At 46.1% G+C, this 19906-nt stretch overlaps 1 protein-coding gene across 1 annotated transcript in view; it reads left to right on the top strand.

Moving 5' to 3' along the window:
* Positions 1-19906, top strand: part of LOC142591509 (fatty acid synthase-like) — a 238068-nt gene that overhangs the window by 119217 nt on the left and 98945 nt on the right. The window contains exons 10-13 of the mRNA XM_075703832.1: positions 1784-2013; positions 4336-4539; positions 15977-16234; positions 18971-19190. Of these exons, the coding sequence (XP_075559947.1) occupies positions 1784-2013; positions 4336-4539; positions 15977-16234; positions 18971-19190 (912 nt within the window). The remainder of the gene's footprint in view (positions 1-1783; positions 2014-4335; positions 4540-15976; positions 16235-18970; positions 19191-19906) is intronic.

Here is a 19906-nt window from a genome sequence, read left to right on the forward strand (position 1 = left end):
ATGGGTTCAGGGTTAACAATTCCGGGTTGTCTGCATTATTCTGCAGCTCCCTGCAAAAGCGTGTATTAAATAACGTGTGTAGTTAGAGGTGTGTTAATTTCACTGATCGATCAAACATCAAGCTAGCACTTCCCGACGGCAAGGGGAGTTTTTAAACTTAATTGTTACCCATAATCCCTGCAGACCACAGTTCGCGGTCGGTGTTTCTTCTACCGGGTGCTGTACAATTGGGCGTTTACTTTACTTTTTTTTTCCAGGATAAATACCTAATTTACGACATGAAGTTTGGTGTGCATTGTATGTGTGGGTTGAGCGCGGGTTGTGTATCAATTCAAGCAGCTATCGTAGCTAGTTGTAGTAGAGCCCAGCTTCTTTTAAGAGACGGGTGCTTTCCTTTTGCAAGCCTAGACGAAAAGCATGTGGTGACATTTTAGGTTATTGTTTAGCAAAATAACCGCCCCGGGGGAAGTCAGAAAGTTTTTCATGATGTAAATAGAGATGACAGTGAGAGCAAAGTGATAAACCTTGAAATTTTTTAGCACGCATTCGATCACCGTCTGGTGTTTCAGCGATACGTCCCGACTTCCTAAGCTCGTATCATGTTTTCTTATGTAGCAGCAGAGTTTCCGATATGTTAGGTCGAAGAGATAGGTGTAGCAGCGCGTCCCAATATGTTTCAAGCCCTAAACGAACTGGGAAGGAAGACGGAAGGAACGCACATGGCGCGAGATATATTTACAGAGACTGTTTCAGACTGGGGGGGGGGGGGGGGGGGGGGGGAGGAAGGGTATGGTGAGCCTACAGGGCCAGCCAGTTAGCCTGTGCGAATGCGGTGGCCCGGCGTTATTTATGTTTTGATGGCCCTGGCTAGCCAGCTGAAGATCAAAATTAAGACGACTGAAGACCATATCGCGGTCACGTTCCCCTATCATGGGAAAAGAATCGATATGCGAGAAATTCACAAAAAATTATGTTGCTTCAAGCCACTTTTCGTAGATGAAAGGCAAATTCGCAGAGCCAAATCCGTTTTCTGGAAAAAACGTATGGAAGAAGTCGCGCTTAGAGAGCATGAGGAGTTGTCGCAGGTCATCTAGCAAAAGAATAGACATTAGTACGTTCAACAAAGCTTCCCAAAGTATTTTTTTCAGCGGTACGTTCCAGAAGCGGGTGAACCTGCGCTTGTGGGGAAAGTCCTTCTGCAAGCTGTAATAACGGCAACCGCGAAACTACCCAAACTTGGCGAGTGTGACCGTCAAAACCGAACTACCACCCCCCCCCCCCAAAGCGTGCTTACCTTCCCCTTCCGATTCTTCTTGCCATTTCTCCACTGAATTCCAAGGATGACGTTTTTGATTAGAGTTCACTTGTTTAATACAACTCTATTTATTTTCATTCGACTTGGCGGATCAGTGCGAAGAAATAAAGAAACTGCTGTCATCGAAAATGTCAAAATAAACCTGCCTGGTTTAGGAGCACCTATGTGCTCCCTAATGAGACTCTGGCTAATTGTCCTTCAAAAGTGTTCTGACCTTCATCATTCTTTTCCCCTTCTCGCCATCAGTTGCTTAATGAATGCTTTCGCCTTCCGTTTTGTGACGATCAAATTTTATAAGGGATGATGAGAAACGCACGATGAGAAACAGTGGAAAAACCTCAACCTAAGGTAGTTCTTTCGAAAACATGCACCTGAGCGGTCACCTAAGCGCTGGCGTAGATGAACAATTCGAACTTATAATATTTCAGTTAACATGCGCTTCATGCCTAACGGAAACTTTTCTGTTAGAGCTCACGTGGGAAGAGGCGAGAAAACGCTGCCCTCCCGAGGTCTACCCTGCGTGCCACAATGCGGAGGATTCTTTGACATTGTCTGGTCCTGCCGAAGCCATCGAAAAGATTGTCGCGCAACTTCAAACTGAGAACATCTTCGCCCGCAAAGTGAACAGCATGGGTGTTGCCTTCCACAGCAAGCATGTGCACAGCATCGGTCCGGCCTTTCGAGAAGCCCTAAACAAGGTAATATGAGTGGGCGAGTGACATATTCGCCATCGAATTTGTATCGAGACTGACAAATAATAATGTATTTATTAATGATGTGCGTAGCGCATTTGACGTTCTTGAGCACCTCTAGAAAGCAAATTTTTGGGTATGATAGCATTTAATAAACGGGAACCTTTTCTGCCTGCTTTTTCGACATTTGCCAATGGTGCCCAACCTATAGGACGCTACCGCGTTACCAATCCGCGTGGCCTTGTTTGCTTCATCTTTTACACTCAGGCACGCTGCAAGTTTTCGGCGCGGCTTGAAACCTGACATGCAACAACTTGGTAATGATTTCAGTAAAACATTTGTGGATGGTATAAGTATTCTAGTAGTCGACGAAAGTCAGGTCGCCGTCAATGAGGCACATAGCGGATAAACACTTTCTCCAACTTGGCTTCCGGAGGCCGTCGTTCTAGGCTGAACAGAAATTTCAGAAAGGTCGAAGCCGGAGGCCGCCCTGTGGTGCGGATCCACGGTCTGACTCGTCGAGCCAGCGCCCAAGGTGTGGCAGCCTACAGACCTCTCTCTCTCTCTCTCTCTCTCGAAACGCTACTGTGCACCACTGGCGCCTCGAGGCGGAGGAATTCGCGATAACCGTCCGCGGAGATGCGCTATTCGGACTGGCCGCCAGCATAGTCGAGCGGAGCCAAATCACTCACCAGAGCTGCACTCCATTCTGCCAAGGACCGGTCCTCTATAGAGGTTCCATGGCATCGCGAAGTCGGTTTACTGTAACCAGCCATCGCATATGGTCTACCCAGCCACGCCGATCACACAGTGTACTGACCGTGCACAGCTAAAACGTGTGGCTATCTGGAAACCTTCGAAGCACCGGCAGTTGTAACAGAGCCTGTTGCGTGCAGCCGCGGTGCACGATGTCCACCAGCCTGGGCGCGCCCACTCACACAGCGCGCCCGTCGTAGAACTCCCCTCGTAACAAAGCAAAAGCGTGGTATTGCCTTAAAATAGCAAAGCCAAGATATTAAAATTAGACCGCAAGAAAACAGAAAAGCTCGTTATTTGAGCGCAAAAAGATGTAATTGGTGAGATTTTTTTTAAAGGTTGTCTGTGTTCCTATATTTCTTCGGAAGTGAGGAAAGGCTGAGTTCATGAACTTGAACCTTGTAGGCGCTACGAACATGGTAAAAAAAGGGTGCCTACCTGGGGCCTAATTACGAACCACTTATTTTCGTGCTAGCACAATGTTACATTTACAAAAGTCCTGAACTTAATAGAAAATACAGAGTACGAAATATGAAATTCATAAAAAATTTTCACGCTATACATGTTGCATCTTTGTAAGGCACCCGCAGTAGTTCCTTAGTGGCTATGGTGTTGGGCTGTTAGGCCCGGGATCGAATCGCGGCCACGGGACCCGCATTTTGACGGGGGAGAAATGCTAAAACACCCGTGTACATAGATTTAGGGGCACGTCAAAAGAACCCAAATTATTCCGGAGTCCCTCACTACGCCGTGCCTCATAGTGAGATCGTGGTTTTGGCGCATGAAACAACATTTTTTTGTTTGCAAGGCACCAAAAGTGGAAGCAGAAGTAAAGCTTACAGACATGGTCAATACCTCTCTTCTCCAATCCTGTATTACTTTGCAGATTCGTGAAGAAAGGGGGTTAACGAAGGGGCCTGATATTTATTAGTCATATCATAAGAAGCCAACAAACACTGGCACCAAGGACACATGGTGCAAATTATTTGTGTTTAATAAATAAAATAAAGAAATGATAAATTAACGGAAATCAAAGTGAATGAAAAAAGACAACTTGCCGCAGGCTGGGAACGATCCCACAACCTTCGCACTCCGTCACATTCCTTATTCATTCATGACCTTCACATTCTTACTCATAGTAAGCTGAAATATTTTACTCTACATTGAACAAAAGCATAATATAGCTGAAAGTTTGACTTCCGGAATACGTGCACGGCAATGTGAATTTGCACCACTTGCTGAATGAAATTTTTGGAGAAATTTAGGATATGTGAGAAAGAGCGGCCTAGTAGTGTGGGCTGCGAAACCGTGTATATATTTATGCGCAATTTTTGCAGCCTGCTTTCCTTCGAAGACGTTGTTGTCGAAAGAACGTTCAATATGTTTACTTTGTGGGAATAAATTCAAGTAGATTGGACAGGAACCAATTGACGCGCTTATTTATTGTCATTACATTCACTGCTTTTTAAGTGATCATAATTTGCATAAAAATTGGAAAACAAATTATTTTGAGCGTTTGCAAGCCACAGTCATTCTTTAATTCATAGTTTACTAAATTTGGCAATCGAGCAGGTCATACCATCGCCAAGGCCGCGCAGCGAGCGCTGGATCAGCACGTCAGTGCCAGAGAGCCGTTGGCACGAACCTGGTTCGCAGCTCTGCTCTGCTGACTACATCACCAGCAACTTTTTGAACCCCGTGCTCTTCCTGGAGGCACTCGCGCATGTGCCCAAGGATGCCATCTTGTTGGAGATTGGACCACACTGCCTCCTGCAGGTGAGAAGATTGTTGGAGCGATCGGCTCAGCATCTGCGTTCACCACGGTTCGCCAGGCTTAAAGCGCCTGTAACGCGCCTTCGGTGAGAACATTATCCGCTAAAACGTCCTGTGCTACCGTTCAGCATGAGCCTCTACATTCCATATCGGCCGCTTAAATTTTATATTACGATTTATTTTTAGCCGTAGCCCAGAAATTGTATTGGTTACGAAGTATGGTCTACGCGTCTTTGCAAAAAAGTAATCATAACATCGTTGAACCTGCACTATTCCTTTAAAATATTGATTTCTCTTGTGAAAGGCAACCGTACTTGTGACTAATCTTATTGCTCTTATTGAATATTAATATAGTAGTGCGAAACTTCCAGTCCATTACAATAAATAGTAAGATACAGGGGTCGGAGCTTCTGCACACCTGTTACTGCCCCAAGTAGTAAAGTATGATTTGACAGCGCTTTTGGTCTCTTGTATCGGACACTGAATCAGCCTAGCTTCTACGGCGACGATTCTGCATTTGTGCGAACGGGGAAGAGAAAAACAGAAAATGAAGTATATTTGGAAACTCATTCATCTGCATGGTCTTTATTTTGGAGTGCATAGACAATATGTTGACGTTTTGTTTTCCCCACCTTGAGTTAACGGGAATGATATGTAGGCAGGGTGCCGACTCTATGATCCGTGGCGCGTATTTCTTTTTACTTTAAGGCACGAGAAACGTAATAGCACCAGCGCCCGCATTTGAGCCTTTGCGCGTGCTTAGAAGACTGGCAAGCACGTACACTTGCGGCACTATAGCTTGTAATACTCTATCGAACCTTCAGAACCGCGATCGTGCCCTCTGCTCGCCTTTATACGTCATAGCTGACAAGCGCCGTGAATTCACATGGTAAGAACAGCACCTACCTTATTGTAGCGCACTCGATACATTTGGAGCCGTCATGGTACGGCTTTAGCGCTCGTTTAGACAATTTTAAAGGAAAAGCGTTAATACCCGCGCCGAGCCGAGTTTTGCCGTAGCCAAGCTATTTGACCTTCATTTGACGGCAGCAGTGCCGTAGCCTTGGCAACGCATCACGTGACTCGCTGCGCAGAGCTCCGCCGCCACCACCGCCACCGCCGCCGGCTTGGCGCATGCGCTCTGCGCAGCTGGGCCGCCACTTGACCCCGTGATTCGCCGCGCGCCTGGCTGAGGGGAGCGCCGCGCTCGCCAAGTCAGTGCGAGCTTGGCCATGGATGACAGCGAGGCCGGACCCTCTTCTCTGAGCGTTGCGCGGGAGCGGGAGGCTTTGACCCGTCGTCGCCAAGCGGCGTCTGACCACCCCGCGGCGAGATGATTCACTGCAGAGGGTCCAGAATGCAACAGGCGGCGCACCGTCGAGATAAATGCAGCAACCGCGTTTGCGCCCTGTCCGTTTGTGCTTCGACGCTGCGCATGTTCGCCGCGTCACTTTGCGTGTCTAGCACTTTAGCTTTCCCTGTGGCACAACAGGCGTCGCACCGTCGAATGATGCGTGTATAGCGAAGCCTAATCACAGTGAAGTCTAGCCGCCGACATAAGGACAGCCGTCACACTTGGCTTAAGGGTGATTGTATACCTAAGTTTAATAAATACAGTTAATTCAAGGGCTAACGAAGAGAAACAAAGACTTAACAAGGCGAAACCAAGCCTTTGCTTTGCATATCGAGGTTTAGCTGAGCTAAGCCGCAGCCAAATTTTTTAAATAGTTATCAAAACTGGGAAAAAGTACTTTAGAGGACGTCTTAGCTTCGCCCTTAAAAGTGTACCGCGATAACATTCAAATATCCCCGAATGCTTATCAGTGCACGCTTCCGAGCAACTGCAGCTTATACGCAACCGTAATGTTTACCTGGAAACCATGGTGGTGAAATCCATGCACGAAAGTGAGCTTTCCGGTAGAACCGCGGCATCGGGCATGGGCCGATCTTTTGTTAATATTTCGAGATTTTTATAATTCAGCCTGAGAAGATTTCACATTAAAAGCATGCGCTGTCGGTGCTTCAATTGCTTCATGGCATTTGTTTGTGGGCTGCCATTGACAAAATTCCCAGGAATAACCTTGTAAAGAACATAAGACATGATATGAGGAACTTTAGTAATGGAAGAACAACTTTGGTGCCGCATAGAATGTGCGTGGTTTGGGATGATTTTCTCGACCGCGGACGCCTCCGCCGATACCTGTTTTTGTGCGACACGGAACCCTTAACGCTATCCCTTTAAAAAGCTGCCGGCACTAAATTGGTTTACTCCTCCATATAGAAATTTTATGCTGTTCACCAATTTAACTGGAGCTAGAAAGACAACGCGGATGCTTAAAGTGCACCGCCTTACTATGCATGAATTCACTCTGCGAAATGCCGCCTGCTACGCTCAAGCGTTGTAGGCAGCGTCATGGTCCAGGAGGGAGCGCGAAAGAGAGGAGAAACGAGGAGGGAAGTGTCGTACTTTACGAAGCTGAAAGGTCTTTAGCGAGAGCACCGAAGAAAGCCTCAATCGAGCCTTACTCGTAGCCACTCGACATCGCCCCTTGCAGGAGCATTGATGCCCGTCACAAGCGTTGGTACCGCAGGCTGATCTCAGCCGCTGACGCGGCGGATGTGCGTAGCCCTCTCCGCCTCACGCCGCCATCCCCCTCAGAATCGCAGATGAGACCGCCCACGCGGCGGCGGATGCCGTGACCACCGGCAACTCAGCGCATGCGCAGGCCGCTTCTTCTACGCTTCCCCTGCCTTTTCCGCCATGTGCTTTCACTGTACCCTCCACGTCTTTAGTGGTGTAGGTGGGACGCATTCTAGCCCTCCTCGCACATTCCTCCTCGGATGCTCATCTTTCATTTCACGCCAGGCTCCGCGTTCGCTTTCGTCTTTTACTGCGCTCGTTCGCTCAGTTACGCCGAGGAGCTGCGCCGACGCTCAACGCAGGAACAAGCGCCTAAGAGCTGCCCTCTAAAATAAAGTTTACCTTGGTACTTAAATGTGCTGTCTATAAACTCTAGGCTACATTATTTTGACATAACCCTAATAGGTTCCGTGCGTCGACAGTTATAGCATATAAAACGAACCGCCAGTCCTTGCATATATTTTTTCTAAGTTTGCCTTCACAACATTGCCATGGCATGTTCGCACCACACGGGCGTGCCCCCAGACTGCATGTACGAATCCTCTATTGGCTGTTAAATTCATTTGCCGTTAATCCTAGAGCAGTTTTTTTGACGCGAGACGTCATTCACATTGGTGAGAGCGGGCGCTTGCTACAACGGCATGTAAGAAAGCATGTTATACTATTGTCCCTTATATGTTTCCGACCGTACTATCTACGCGATCTACTTCAGCACAAGGACTTGTTGTTGGGCCAGTCGGTGTTACCGGCATAATGTAGCACGTAGGCACAATTACAAAGAGACAGAATACGCCACACGCGCCATTAACAACTTGAACAAAGTGTTCTGAGTCTATTCTTTGTAATTTTGCCTTCGTGCTACATTAGGCCGGTAAGCGATTGTTGGGAAGTAGGGGGTCTGAGTTGCCAGGAGAGCTCGATAGCTGGTGCGTGCCAGGTGCCGGGAGAAAGAGAGGTCGAGAGCGTCGTCCGGGCGATGAGAAAAAGAAGCTTTATGCAGAAATTTACACGATGAAGGTTAGCAAGAACGGTTCCATGATTCTCGGACCACACTACATGTCAAATCGTTTACGTGTCCGAACACACTCTTCAACACTATACCTACACCTTTTAGGCATTTATTATCCCCCGTTCGCTAATACGAGGAAATTCAATGTTCTCGGCCAGTCGGAACTGTCGAACAATCTGCAATATCCCACTCATGAGGTCGCATGATCCTGCCCGGCTGCACCTCTGGTGCTATACCTCTTCTATTCCTTTAAGATACAATTTTATGTGATACCGGGGTCGACAATGTTCCCGCGAAGTCGTCGATGTAGTTTGTTTGTAGCAATTAGTAGGCTCAACCCAACGCACCGCTTGCAGCGATTTTCGTCTTGACTGTCGCCACCGCTTCCAAAAAATGCAGCTATTGTGGCGGCCTTGAATGAAGGTTCTGTCTGCCGGCCAACAGTCGGCGCCGGGCCCCGGCGCAGTCCGTGAGGGGCAGGCACTGGTGCTTCTCTGGAAGCCCACAAAGAACGACGTTGACGTTTGGAGACGCACAAGGCCGATGACCTATTGCACTCTGGGGTCGCAGAATGCATTTCGCTTGTCAGCTCTGGGTCGTCGAACAGGCTAAGATACGACATATAATCGCTTGTCAATTAACTTCAGCTTACGCTGGCTTCGCCGCCAGCTCTATCGCGTCGAGCAAACGATAAAGTGAGGTGGTCATGTCCAAACATTTCTGAGGAATGAATCAATCACCGGAAAAAAGCGTCATTTGCACAGGTGCCCTAACTGCGAAAGAAATTTATTTAATATACAGCGAGAACAATGTAAGTCCTAAATGGGATCCTTGGCGAACCCGCGATCGCTCGTGCAGTGAGCTGAAATTACAAATGTCCACTTTGCTACATGCTGACCCAAACATAACGAGGCCGCTAAAGGACCTAATAATCATTTAGACCTATTCTAACGAGGGCAAAAAACAATTTACTTTTAGAAAACTTGTAAAATTCTTTCTAAATATATTCTTGTCACTTCTGTTTGAAAGTACGTGTCCATTTCGAAGCAATAATTATGAAGTGTCTCTATTGCATCCCCATAAAGAGGGCTACTCCTCAAGTCATGACTGTTTGTGTATAGTAACTGCTTTGTTTCAAGAAAACTAATTAGGTGTTTTCGTTTAGTGTGCTCTATAAAGTTACAACATATGCGCATCACTTATGGTGGACGGTTACCATTTAGAAGCATTGAAATGCCAATTTTGGAAACTAGGAATGTTACTTCACTGAGCTAGTATTCTGCAAGTCAATCTGTTCAAATTGACTTCCCGAAAATTATCCATATATAAAAAGACACCCATTTTGCATAAGGTCTCATCAGGTATATTGTTAATTCCCCCGCTCAGCTTGTTCTCGCCGCGTCCTACTCAACCAGTAGATCTTTAAGGCACTCATAGCTCATACTAAGCAGTTCCATTGCTGATGATGAATCGCAGTTTAAGTTTTGCTAAACTTCATTGGCTACGTTTACTGTATCAAAGAACTGAAAGAAAGCGATTGAAGCTGCAAACTAAATCTATTCCACATGTCAGGAACATTGCTTCATAATAAGTTGTTTAGTTTTTTTTTTTCAGTGCAGCCGTGCACAATTTGGAGAGTAAATGCTTGAAGAAGCCACATTCCTAAAAAAAAAAGTTTATGCCCTATGAGGCTTATCTTGTTCTACAACAATAATCGTCATCTGCCTTGCTTGCGTTTCCTTTCTTGAAAACTCAGCGCTCGCTACATTCCTGTCGAGAATGTTCCTCACACTGATGACGTGCAAGCCGTTCGTGCTTTGACAGTACCAGGCTCCCAGCGTGAAAGAAAGCAAATGCGGGTGAGATACACGACGGTTATAGTTGTGAGAAGAAATATGAACCAAAGAGTGTAAGCTTTCTACAGCGAAGCTATTTACCTGTAACCCCTGTATATATCCCCGCATGCGTTCCCGATAGGGTACACTCTGGCCGGCTTACACCCTTATGGGCGAAATGAATTTGTACGCCGATGCCCGAGATAGTTAAGTGCCGGGCATGCGTTCCCAGGGGAGGGGGGGGGGAACCCTTAACTGCTTACGTCCGTGTATGCGACAGGAATATGTGCGCCGGAGATATGTGCGCCGGAGATATTGCAGTCAATACCGCCCATGCATTCCCAGTGGGGTACCCTGGCCAGCGTACGTACGTATACACCAGAACGCCGTGAATTAAAAGCGCGTCGCCATATTGATGAGCGCCGGTCGCGCCATCTGTCCCAAGCGCCGCGAAGTAGCAGGCCTGGGCTACCACGCCGGCAGATGCGACCCGGCGGAAAAGCGAAACTTGGGCTTTTTAGCTGGGCGGAAGGCGTGTTTCGCGTTTTTTCTAACCTGTCATTTTCGCTGTCTCGATTGAATCAAACATCAAGACCTCATGCAAGTCCGCAATGACCACACTGGGTGCTGTGCAGACTGTAGAAGCGAATACATCGGGTAAGGACGCTATTACGTTTGTACAAACCGCGCGTTGTATGCAAGAACACGTGTGAGCTGTAATATCTCCGCATTTTTGGGACGTAACCTGTGAAGGAATATACAGCACTGTGTTGGTGCCATATGTTATTACAGCACGCAGAACATTGTCCTTTGCACTTTCAGTTTGGTCGTGTTTGTCGTCGTCGCTACTGGGTTGGCCGCGTTTGGCAACCTACTGGCGAGGTGGTTTGACTGGGCTTGCAGCGTGCCTGATTAGCAGACACCTGCCCTTCACCACCTGCACATTGAAAACAATATGTATGTTATAATAAGAAGGGCTGTAGTTCTTTCTTATGCTATCACTGTTGCGAAGATATAATGTCCTCCCAAAATGAAATAGAAAATACACCAGGCCCATTGTATCGTGCAACCACTTAAGAGTACGAGATTCAGAACACAAGCCTATCACACTCGAACAAGCAGCATATGATGCTAAACCTGCACTCATTGGAAAATGAGGAACTACAATAGTTATAATGTTCAACTACATCTGCAGTCAAAGCCCGTATAACAGGGTGAGCATGATAGATGCAGGTGTTGTACTGTTGTTGGACAGACCATGACAGGGCACATAAAATTATCGTCCCTACTTAAAGCTGCATCATCAAGGACCCCTTTGGTACAAGACAACCGCACCTGCATTCCAAGAAATTAGCCCCACCAACTGCAGCTACCTGGTATCAGACCTGTTTCGCTTGTGAGAGGCCATATCGGATTGTTGGCGCTCCCTTAGAAAAGAAAACAGCAAAAAAAAAGAAAAACTGGTGAGAACGAGCAAAATATTGTTGCAAAAGACAACAATAATTAACCACATTATTTTCCACGCTATATGAACGGAAAAATCTTGCGCTTTGCCCCTCATAACAGCCCGCACGCATTTTACAGCTCAGGAGCTGCACACTTGCAACACCAGCTCGTAAAGACAGGCGCGCTGCAAGAACACCTTCGGCGACGAGCAGTCGTCGTTTACGTTTTTGCGGATGCGTGCTAGGTGGCGAGCAGGCTTCGGTTTACTTTCATTAGCAGTAACGCTGACCAGCAGGGTAACATTCAATTGCCTACAACTTGTCGTTCACGCTTAATGGTCACGCCGTGCACCAGCTGCAAGTATCGTTAACCGCAAAGTCAACTGTTCCGCTTAACCGTCTGGAGCTCTGAATGAATGAAAACACGAAGAGGCTTGCCTTTTTGTTATAGCGAAGGCGAAGCACCGGCACGGGCAAACCTGCGTGTTACACATATTACGGTCTTAGGCCGCAAAGTTGAACGTGGCACCAAAATATACACAGATCGAATACTCACTAGTGCATTTTCGCTGGGTTGGTAGTTATTCCTATTCACTGCAGCTATCCACCGGTGGCGCACCTTGGCATTCTTCGTTGCGAATGGAAATCGGTGCAGGCTGAAAACACCGCACCGGCACGATTCCCTACGTGTGTTGTGCTCATCGCAAACAGCGCTAAGCAACCTGCTCCTTTTGCGCTGGTTGTTTTGGGATCCAAACACGCCGCAATGATGCCCAGATGACTTGTACTTTGGATCCGCATGAACGGGCACATTTCAGCACTTTGGAATCCTAGAGCTGGCGCTTGCCATTACTACCGGTCGCCGGCGAACACACTTTGGCAGCCCAGTACAAAATGGCACTGGTCGACCGGGCAACCCGGGTGCGAGAGTATGCGTTCGGTTAGTCTGGGTGCGAGTCTATCGTGTTCTGGTCTATAGGCGACAAGAATGTGCACGCTGATCGCGAATATAGTGCAGTACCGGGCCGCCCCGCGGCGGAGGTGAAGCAGGCGTTAAGCTTTCCCCATACGTGGCCCATCCCGAAGATAGTGCAATGCCGGGCCGACCCGCGGCTGAGGTGAAGCAGGCGTTAACCACTCCCTATAGGTGGGCCCATCCCGAAGATAGTGTACTGCCGGGCTGACCCACGGCGGAGGTGAAGCAGGCGTTCCCCATACGTTGGCCGATCCTGAAGATAGTGCAATGCCGGGCCGACCCGCGGCGGAAGTGAAGCAGATGTTAAGCGCTCTCCATACGGGGGCCGATCCTCAAGATAGTGCAATACCAACCCGACCCGCGGTCGCAGTGAATCAGACGTTAAGCACTCACCATACGTGGGCCGGTTGCCGAAGCTTGTGCAATGCCGGGCCAACCCGCGCCGGCGGTGAAGTTCGGCATTAACGGGCCCACATACGCAGCTTCGCTGGCTATCCATCTTCATAAAGTGGAAAGGCACTGAGTTCTTTTAAGTATATTGAGTGTCTAATCGCAAATTTTTTTTGCATATCAAGAATTCCTGTTTTCGTATTATTTTTATGGCTGTCACTACAATCATGGGGCGCTATAACGCAAAACTATTCCAAACTTTTCTATTCCAATTCTGCAATCAGCCCACCGCGATTGGTCAAAAACTTTTTGGACCAACCCCACCTCGGCTGTCTGTCACGTGACGTCATGAAAATCGCGATAGCTCCCCATCTGATATGACCTGTACACACTGATTATGCATAATTTGACCGAACAACACAAAAATAGTTATTTCTGATTCGACGAAATTTCGTCATTAGCCCTCGGCTATTGGCCAAAAGTTTTCGGGCTGCAGCCACTGCACCTGCCTCTCACCAGACGTCACAAAAGCGCACAAACTTACCACGTCAAAGTGACGTGTACGCAATAAAGATGCATTAATATGGCGAAAAAAAGTGATTTTTGTTCTGAATAGCCTAATGCTGCCCCGTTCCGAAAGGAATAAAAGATGGCGGCCGTCGATCGCTCCTTCACTGGCTACTCGCCCCTTCCGGAGAGCATTGGCTTATTTGCGTGTAATAAAACTTTTTGCGTGACCGTGTAACATTTTCGAGAACTATCGGCACGTTTACGACCTAGTTCTGCCAACTCTTCTTTGCTGAGGATCCGTTTTAGCGTCATTCTTAAGCTTCCGTTGCTTGCCGCAGCGATTGTCGACGAGCCACCACAAGCTAAGCAAGAGAATACGGACCAATCGCAGATTTCGGCACCACCCCCTTCATCCGGTTATCGATTTTCAGTGCAGTGGCTCGGCCCCATGGAATCTCTCTGCACTTGAGCATGCTCTCGCCTCTTCTGAGCCAATTAGATAAGACAAGCCGCTCAGTGCAAGCAATGTTATTCGTTTATCAAGCAAACAGAAGTGACCTCCTATGAACGAGGGGAGCATTTGATAGGTTTGTTCAGACAACCCTGCGGGTGACCTCCCGATGCTTACTTCGACGGTTACGCAAATTTGACGTCATGAGATTGGAATAACAACATATTGGAATAGTTTTACGTGATACGGCCCATGCTTGCTTTTTTTTGCGCAATATTTTTTTTTCATGTGAGTACCGGCACCAAATTTTTTTTGATAATGACATAAATAATGGTACCGAATCCCAGCTGAAAAATGCACATTTTTTCCGCTGGGAGGCCTGCGCGAGATTATTCAAGCAGTATTCCATTAAATTTTTTTATAGCTTCCATTTTCGTACTCAACAACCTTTTGTTTCACATGAAAACAACTATTTCTTAAACTGTCGGCTCAAAAGCATTTCGTGGTCTCTTATGTCCTCTACCATCTCCAGTACATATTGAGTTAATTGGTGAGACAATATTACGAGATGGAATAATGTCTTCCACGTATATGTAACACTAGGAAATTCTTGGATAATTTGTCGAAGTCATGTGAAAATTTCATTTCCATCAGTGTCAATCAACTGTTTCCGCGTTGCAAGGCGTAAAACATTGCCAGCGAATGTGTCGTAAATCGAAGAGTGCAGTCATTATCAACGGCGTCCTTCCATTACGATGGTAGGACAGAAACGCAATCAGCAAATCCAGAAACTCAAGCGGCTCCGACAATTTCGAGGCTGACGCCACCTGATGAACTGTGGCCCTTGATGAACGATAGCTTCCTGCTTAGCCATCAAGGATTGCGATGCGAGCAAAAATGCCGCTCCGCCAAGTAGGCTGATGGTATTATTGCGACTTTTGCAAGTTAGGCCTCGTGAGTCCTGTGTGGAAGCATTGCGAAACTTGAGATTTTCAAAGTGTGTTCTTTGCCGCAATAATAAACGGGCAAATCTAGCGGCACGGGCTATGTTAATGCAGCAAATAGATAGCGTGTATTAGACAGTCATAGGCATATGCAGGTCAGGGTAAGATTAACATGTCTTGTTCCATGCACAACAAGTTTCAACAAATGGTCACCTGTTTTACAATGTCCCGTTAATTTGTTTCAACTAAACGGAGCACAATGGGGCGTACTATAAGAACAGCAACGAGTAGTTCAGGGTAAATGTAAGATCTGAAAGTGAAATCGTAGTCCGCCATCTAGTATGTGCTCAATTCTGAGGCTTCAATCCTTAAATTCCTGCAGAACTAGTTGGCTGTGTCTCTAGTTATCTACGCCGACAAAATGTACAGTCAGTCTAACGATTCCCAAGCTTCAAGGAAAACTGCTGAAGCGCATATCTTACGTCATTTTCTGTAAGGGTGTGGTGCACACAGAAAGGCATACTTTCAGGATGGCAACCTGAATTTTCAGTTAACCTTACTCTTCCGCTAATTCTCATCCAAACTGAATACGAATCGAACAGACTTTCCTATTCTATTCGTGATCAATTTGCGAATTCGCTGTTCCGAGTTGCCTAATATTTGTTTTGCTTCAAATATAAGTGATTAGAAACATTTCTCCATTCATTGGGTGGAAAGATAGCTAATATAGTAGCTGCTTCCTTCCACCTCTGTGCAGAAGCGACGCGTTTTTTTTTTTTTTTGGTAGGGGGCGCCATGTAGTTAACAAATGAGTTGTGCAATTCTGTTAACTAGTGGTGTCCACCACTGCTAATTTAGAGGTCGAATATCTGTACAGGTCAGATATTTTAATGTGCAGGTCAAATATCTTCTGCGCAATAATTTACCGAGCATGCAGCATTCAATACCTAACTTAAGGCAAGCAATAAATCACTTTGTTTTAACAGTTTAGTGAACCCTATTGGTTATTCATCTATAGCGGAACCTTGTTTACATGTTTTTTAAGGTAGTGCGGTGCTGGGGTGCTGTATTGTTACACACATCTCTTCAATGAATGCGACGCTAAGCGCTCTACAACCCGACATATTATTTTCGTGTTTCTTTACTATCATGTGGGCTCACAACGCAACCACTGGCTGCCGTAAGGGAAATCATAAGGAAATATTTTGCTTGGCTTACGTGCCCTTGAACTTATTGCAGGCGATCATGCGACGTGCCTTGGGCCCCGACACCAGCTCTCTGGGCCTCATGAAGCGGAACGCCGACAACCTACAGTATTTCCTGAGTTCTCTGGGTAAACTTCACAATCTTGGGGTCGAGTTGGACGTGTCGACGCTCTACCCACCAGTGCCGTGGCCTGTGCCGCGTGGTACACCCAACATCGCACACTTGGTCAGCTGGGACCATTCAGAAACCTGGGATATCGTTCATTGGAATGATTTCTCGTCGCAGAAGCAGGTAATGTAGTTTCGGAGAAATTGAGACACAAAGTGCCAAATTTATTGAAAAAGAGGTCCTGTGCTTGTCGCTATACCTAACTAGCGAAAAGAAATGGACAGTTTTCTTTTGTTTTGGTGTACCTTTTGGTGCAACAGTTAATTTATTCATATTGAGGTATTTATGTGCAAACCTTTTACAGACACGAGTCACTTGGCGTCGCAAAATTCTTACGGACTTAGACTACGGCGTTCACCTTGATCCGTAATGGTGTTCCTTAAACTTAACCGGCACATAGCATGTCTATTATTGTAGCTCATTAGCGAAAGCCAGCATTGCAATTGATGACCATTACGAGTTTTTTGGATGGTCCTGATCGCAACGGGTTTCGAAGGCTCAATAGCGAGAAACAATCTAAATAAATTGTTGAAGAATGGTTAGAATGATACCCGCGAGAAATCATGCAACGACGTTACAAATCGGTCAATACTACTTTATAAATATGGCTCACAAACAAACAAAAATCATAATGATAAGAAGTAACACTAGTGCTGTCAAGTTTCATGTCGAGATTACGCTTGTTGGGACCCTATATTACCGGTTTATGCGCTTACACGTTGTATGTTTATGTAAATCCTAGTTGCTTCCCTCAGTTTAGCCTTCTGAAAACCTCCTATGCAAATTCTTCAATGCTATACGCTGTCACTACTTGGTCCTGGTACAAAGGGGGTAATTTGTAAACCTTGAAAATTGTTCGTTTTGCCCAAAGCAATTTTATAGATACATTGTGCTATGATCAAAACTATCTCACGAAGAATCGTTCGCCAATTTACAATGCCGTGAGAAAAAAACGTATCGTACACAACCGTGATGAGACGTTTTTGATGTAAAAATGTCTCCCTTGAAGGCATTGCTCACGGATCTAGTTGATTTTGACCATTGGCTGTTGTTTACTGTATAAGGCTTCCTGAACTCTGCCTTTACTACTGCATAGGCCACAAATGAGTAAACATGTTCTAAGCACTGAAAAACAGCGAAACTAAGGAGATTCATATAAATTTATAAATGTATTCGAGCTAATGATCTTGTTGCGTAAATGTTTTTTCTCATTGTGTGTGTGTTTTCATTTCTCAGCAGCGTTTCCTGACTTACATTATTTCGCATATGTTTTTAACGCTACAAGCAATCATGCTCAAAGACTTCACATTCTATCAGAACTTATATAGCGAAAAGTCTTCTGTATGAATGGGCGAAATCGTATTGTGATGCTACTAAAACGGCGGTGAGAAAACCGCGTGCAATTATTCTACACCTACACGGTTTGCATCCGACTACATCCGACTACATGCTAAAACAATAGCTAGATTCGTTTGAACTGACAGGATATACTACTACTGCTACTCCTCCTCCTCCTCCTACTACTACTACTACTGCTACTACTGCTACTACTAGTACTACATATAATAATGTCTTTATATACAGAAGACGAAGGGGGAGAAAGCGAAAGCTCAACGACTGATTTTGGCGCGAAATAATGGAATACCTGATGATGTTACAGTAGCTAATCTGCCATGGTAGCGCGCTTCCGATAGCCTCCATCGTGCCTGACCTCAACCCATCACGCGGGTTATTGACCCTTCTGAAAAATAAACCATAAACGCACATCGTTCGACGCATCCTCCTCCCTTCCGGCAATGTCACTGTACCATTAGTATTACAGTACATTTTATGTCCTTAGGAACGGTCTGCTTTGCGCTATCGTGCCACTATTTCACGCACTGCTTGAGTAGGTACTTCTGCCCTACGACGCTAAATGGGTATTGAGCTGCGTCCTCATTCTTCGTAACAACTGCACCGCACGGGGGTCTTTTTCTTTGAAGTCGAGCCAGTTGTCCCCGCATTACTTGCTGTCCTTATTTAACCACACTCAGCCAGCGTTCTGAACGCCTTGTCAGAAGAATCGTCGCCCTGTTGTGCTGTAAATGGAACCTTTTTGGCCATTAGCGCACACCCGTCATGACTAAAAGCGATGCGCTGTCAACAACAGCAGTTGACTCGAGCTCTACGTACCATTAGGCCGTTATGTGAAAAGGTATTACTGGACCCTCATCTGGACATACTATCAACAAAGCAAGCTATGAAGGCTTTCTTCGAATTTTAATAACGTAGAGCTATATTGAAGGCTATTAAAGAAACCTCTAAACTCAAACGTGTTGAAAGTTCAAATTGCACCCTTCTGCCTAGACTAATAATTACTCGTGATACCTATAATTTCCTTCTTTCTTTCCCTCTGAGAAGAAGAGCACGCAATATCATATTACCTCAGGCCTACGTCACTGCATTGCTCAACAAAGTCGCCTCTGTTTCGAGTTCTACAAGGCTTTCAGATAAAGCACCGTGGAAGAAAGAACATCAGCTGCTGTGTCGATGCTGTCATTCTTATACTAAATAGTACATTCATACCGCGGCATTTAACTTGGTTCTTTGGAACCTCCAACCGAGAATATGCCTGGTGGGCTGTTTAAATCACAGCATAAGTGCCATCCAGAAACTTGCTGAGCTCTTACGTACCCAAAATGACTTCAAAAAACGTTTGCTCTGTTATTAAGCTATTCTGTTTCGTACTTGTGATCGCGTTGTTTGCCGATGCCCCAGAAAGCAGGACAATTCCGCGTGCTAGATATTATGGTGACACATTGAATTGCCCTGTCATCAACTAGTGTCGGTTATGCCTGAAGCTCAATGATTGTGGTGCAGTTGCAGGCGTTTGAAGATATTGAGGAAGTTGACATTGAAACTCACAGCGATAAGTACCTGGTGGGTCACCAGCTAGATGGATCTATCATCTTTCCTCGTACTGGCTACTTGGTATTTGCTTGGAAGCTTCTGGCCAGGCACTGTGCAAAGCCTATGAACGAGACGCCTGTAATCATCGAGGACGTGAGATTTCAGGGTTTAACGATCCTGACTTCAACAGGTGAGCAAAGATATCCTTGTACAAATAATTTCTTGGGCAGTTCCCGTTGGCGATACAAGTTTGGGTTACCAGATTGCACCAATTATGAATCTTCTTGGTGGATGGTATGTTTATTGGATTGTGTGGCGCTGCACGTCTCGGTAATCATCCGTCAGTGTCGAATTATATACAATCAAGAGAATATATCATATAACTGCTTGTTGCTCGCAACTGGTTCATACTTAAAGTGGTGTAAACGCTACAACGCGATAGCGCGTTTTAGTAAGGCCAGGACAGCAAACGCGCCTTTTCCTGTATTGGTTATCGCTTTATTTCCCGTCCTATCACGCTGCATCAGCAACGAAAGATAACGTAACCACAGTGTACGAGTTTTGTTGAGTAGGCCTCGCTAGGTCATCATCTCTTATTACGACACGCCACTTATTTAGTCGGAACGGTGGCAAGGAAGAACTATATCGACGCGTCCGCGACCACGAAACCTGCAGTCTTCTTCCTTTCACGTATTCATAGACTACCAATTGACCCCTTCAAGGTCATGCTTAAATAGCCTCGCATTGCAGCTTGTCCATACGAAGGAGCATTGCCACTTTGTTACGTCAGGCTTACATGTGAAGAACGTCTTCAGTTTTAAGTGTCGCTAGTTTCGTCAACACAGAATGTCCGGTGGCATCAGGGGATGGCACAGGCGTGTTAACTGCTGCGTCATCTGTTCACTC

This window comes from Dermacentor variabilis, chromosome 8 (assembly GCF_050947875.1).
Source record: "Dermacentor variabilis isolate Ectoservices chromosome 8, ASM5094787v1, whole genome shotgun sequence".
NCBI lineage: Eukaryota > Metazoa > Arthropoda > Arachnida > Ixodida > Ixodidae > Dermacentor > Dermacentor variabilis.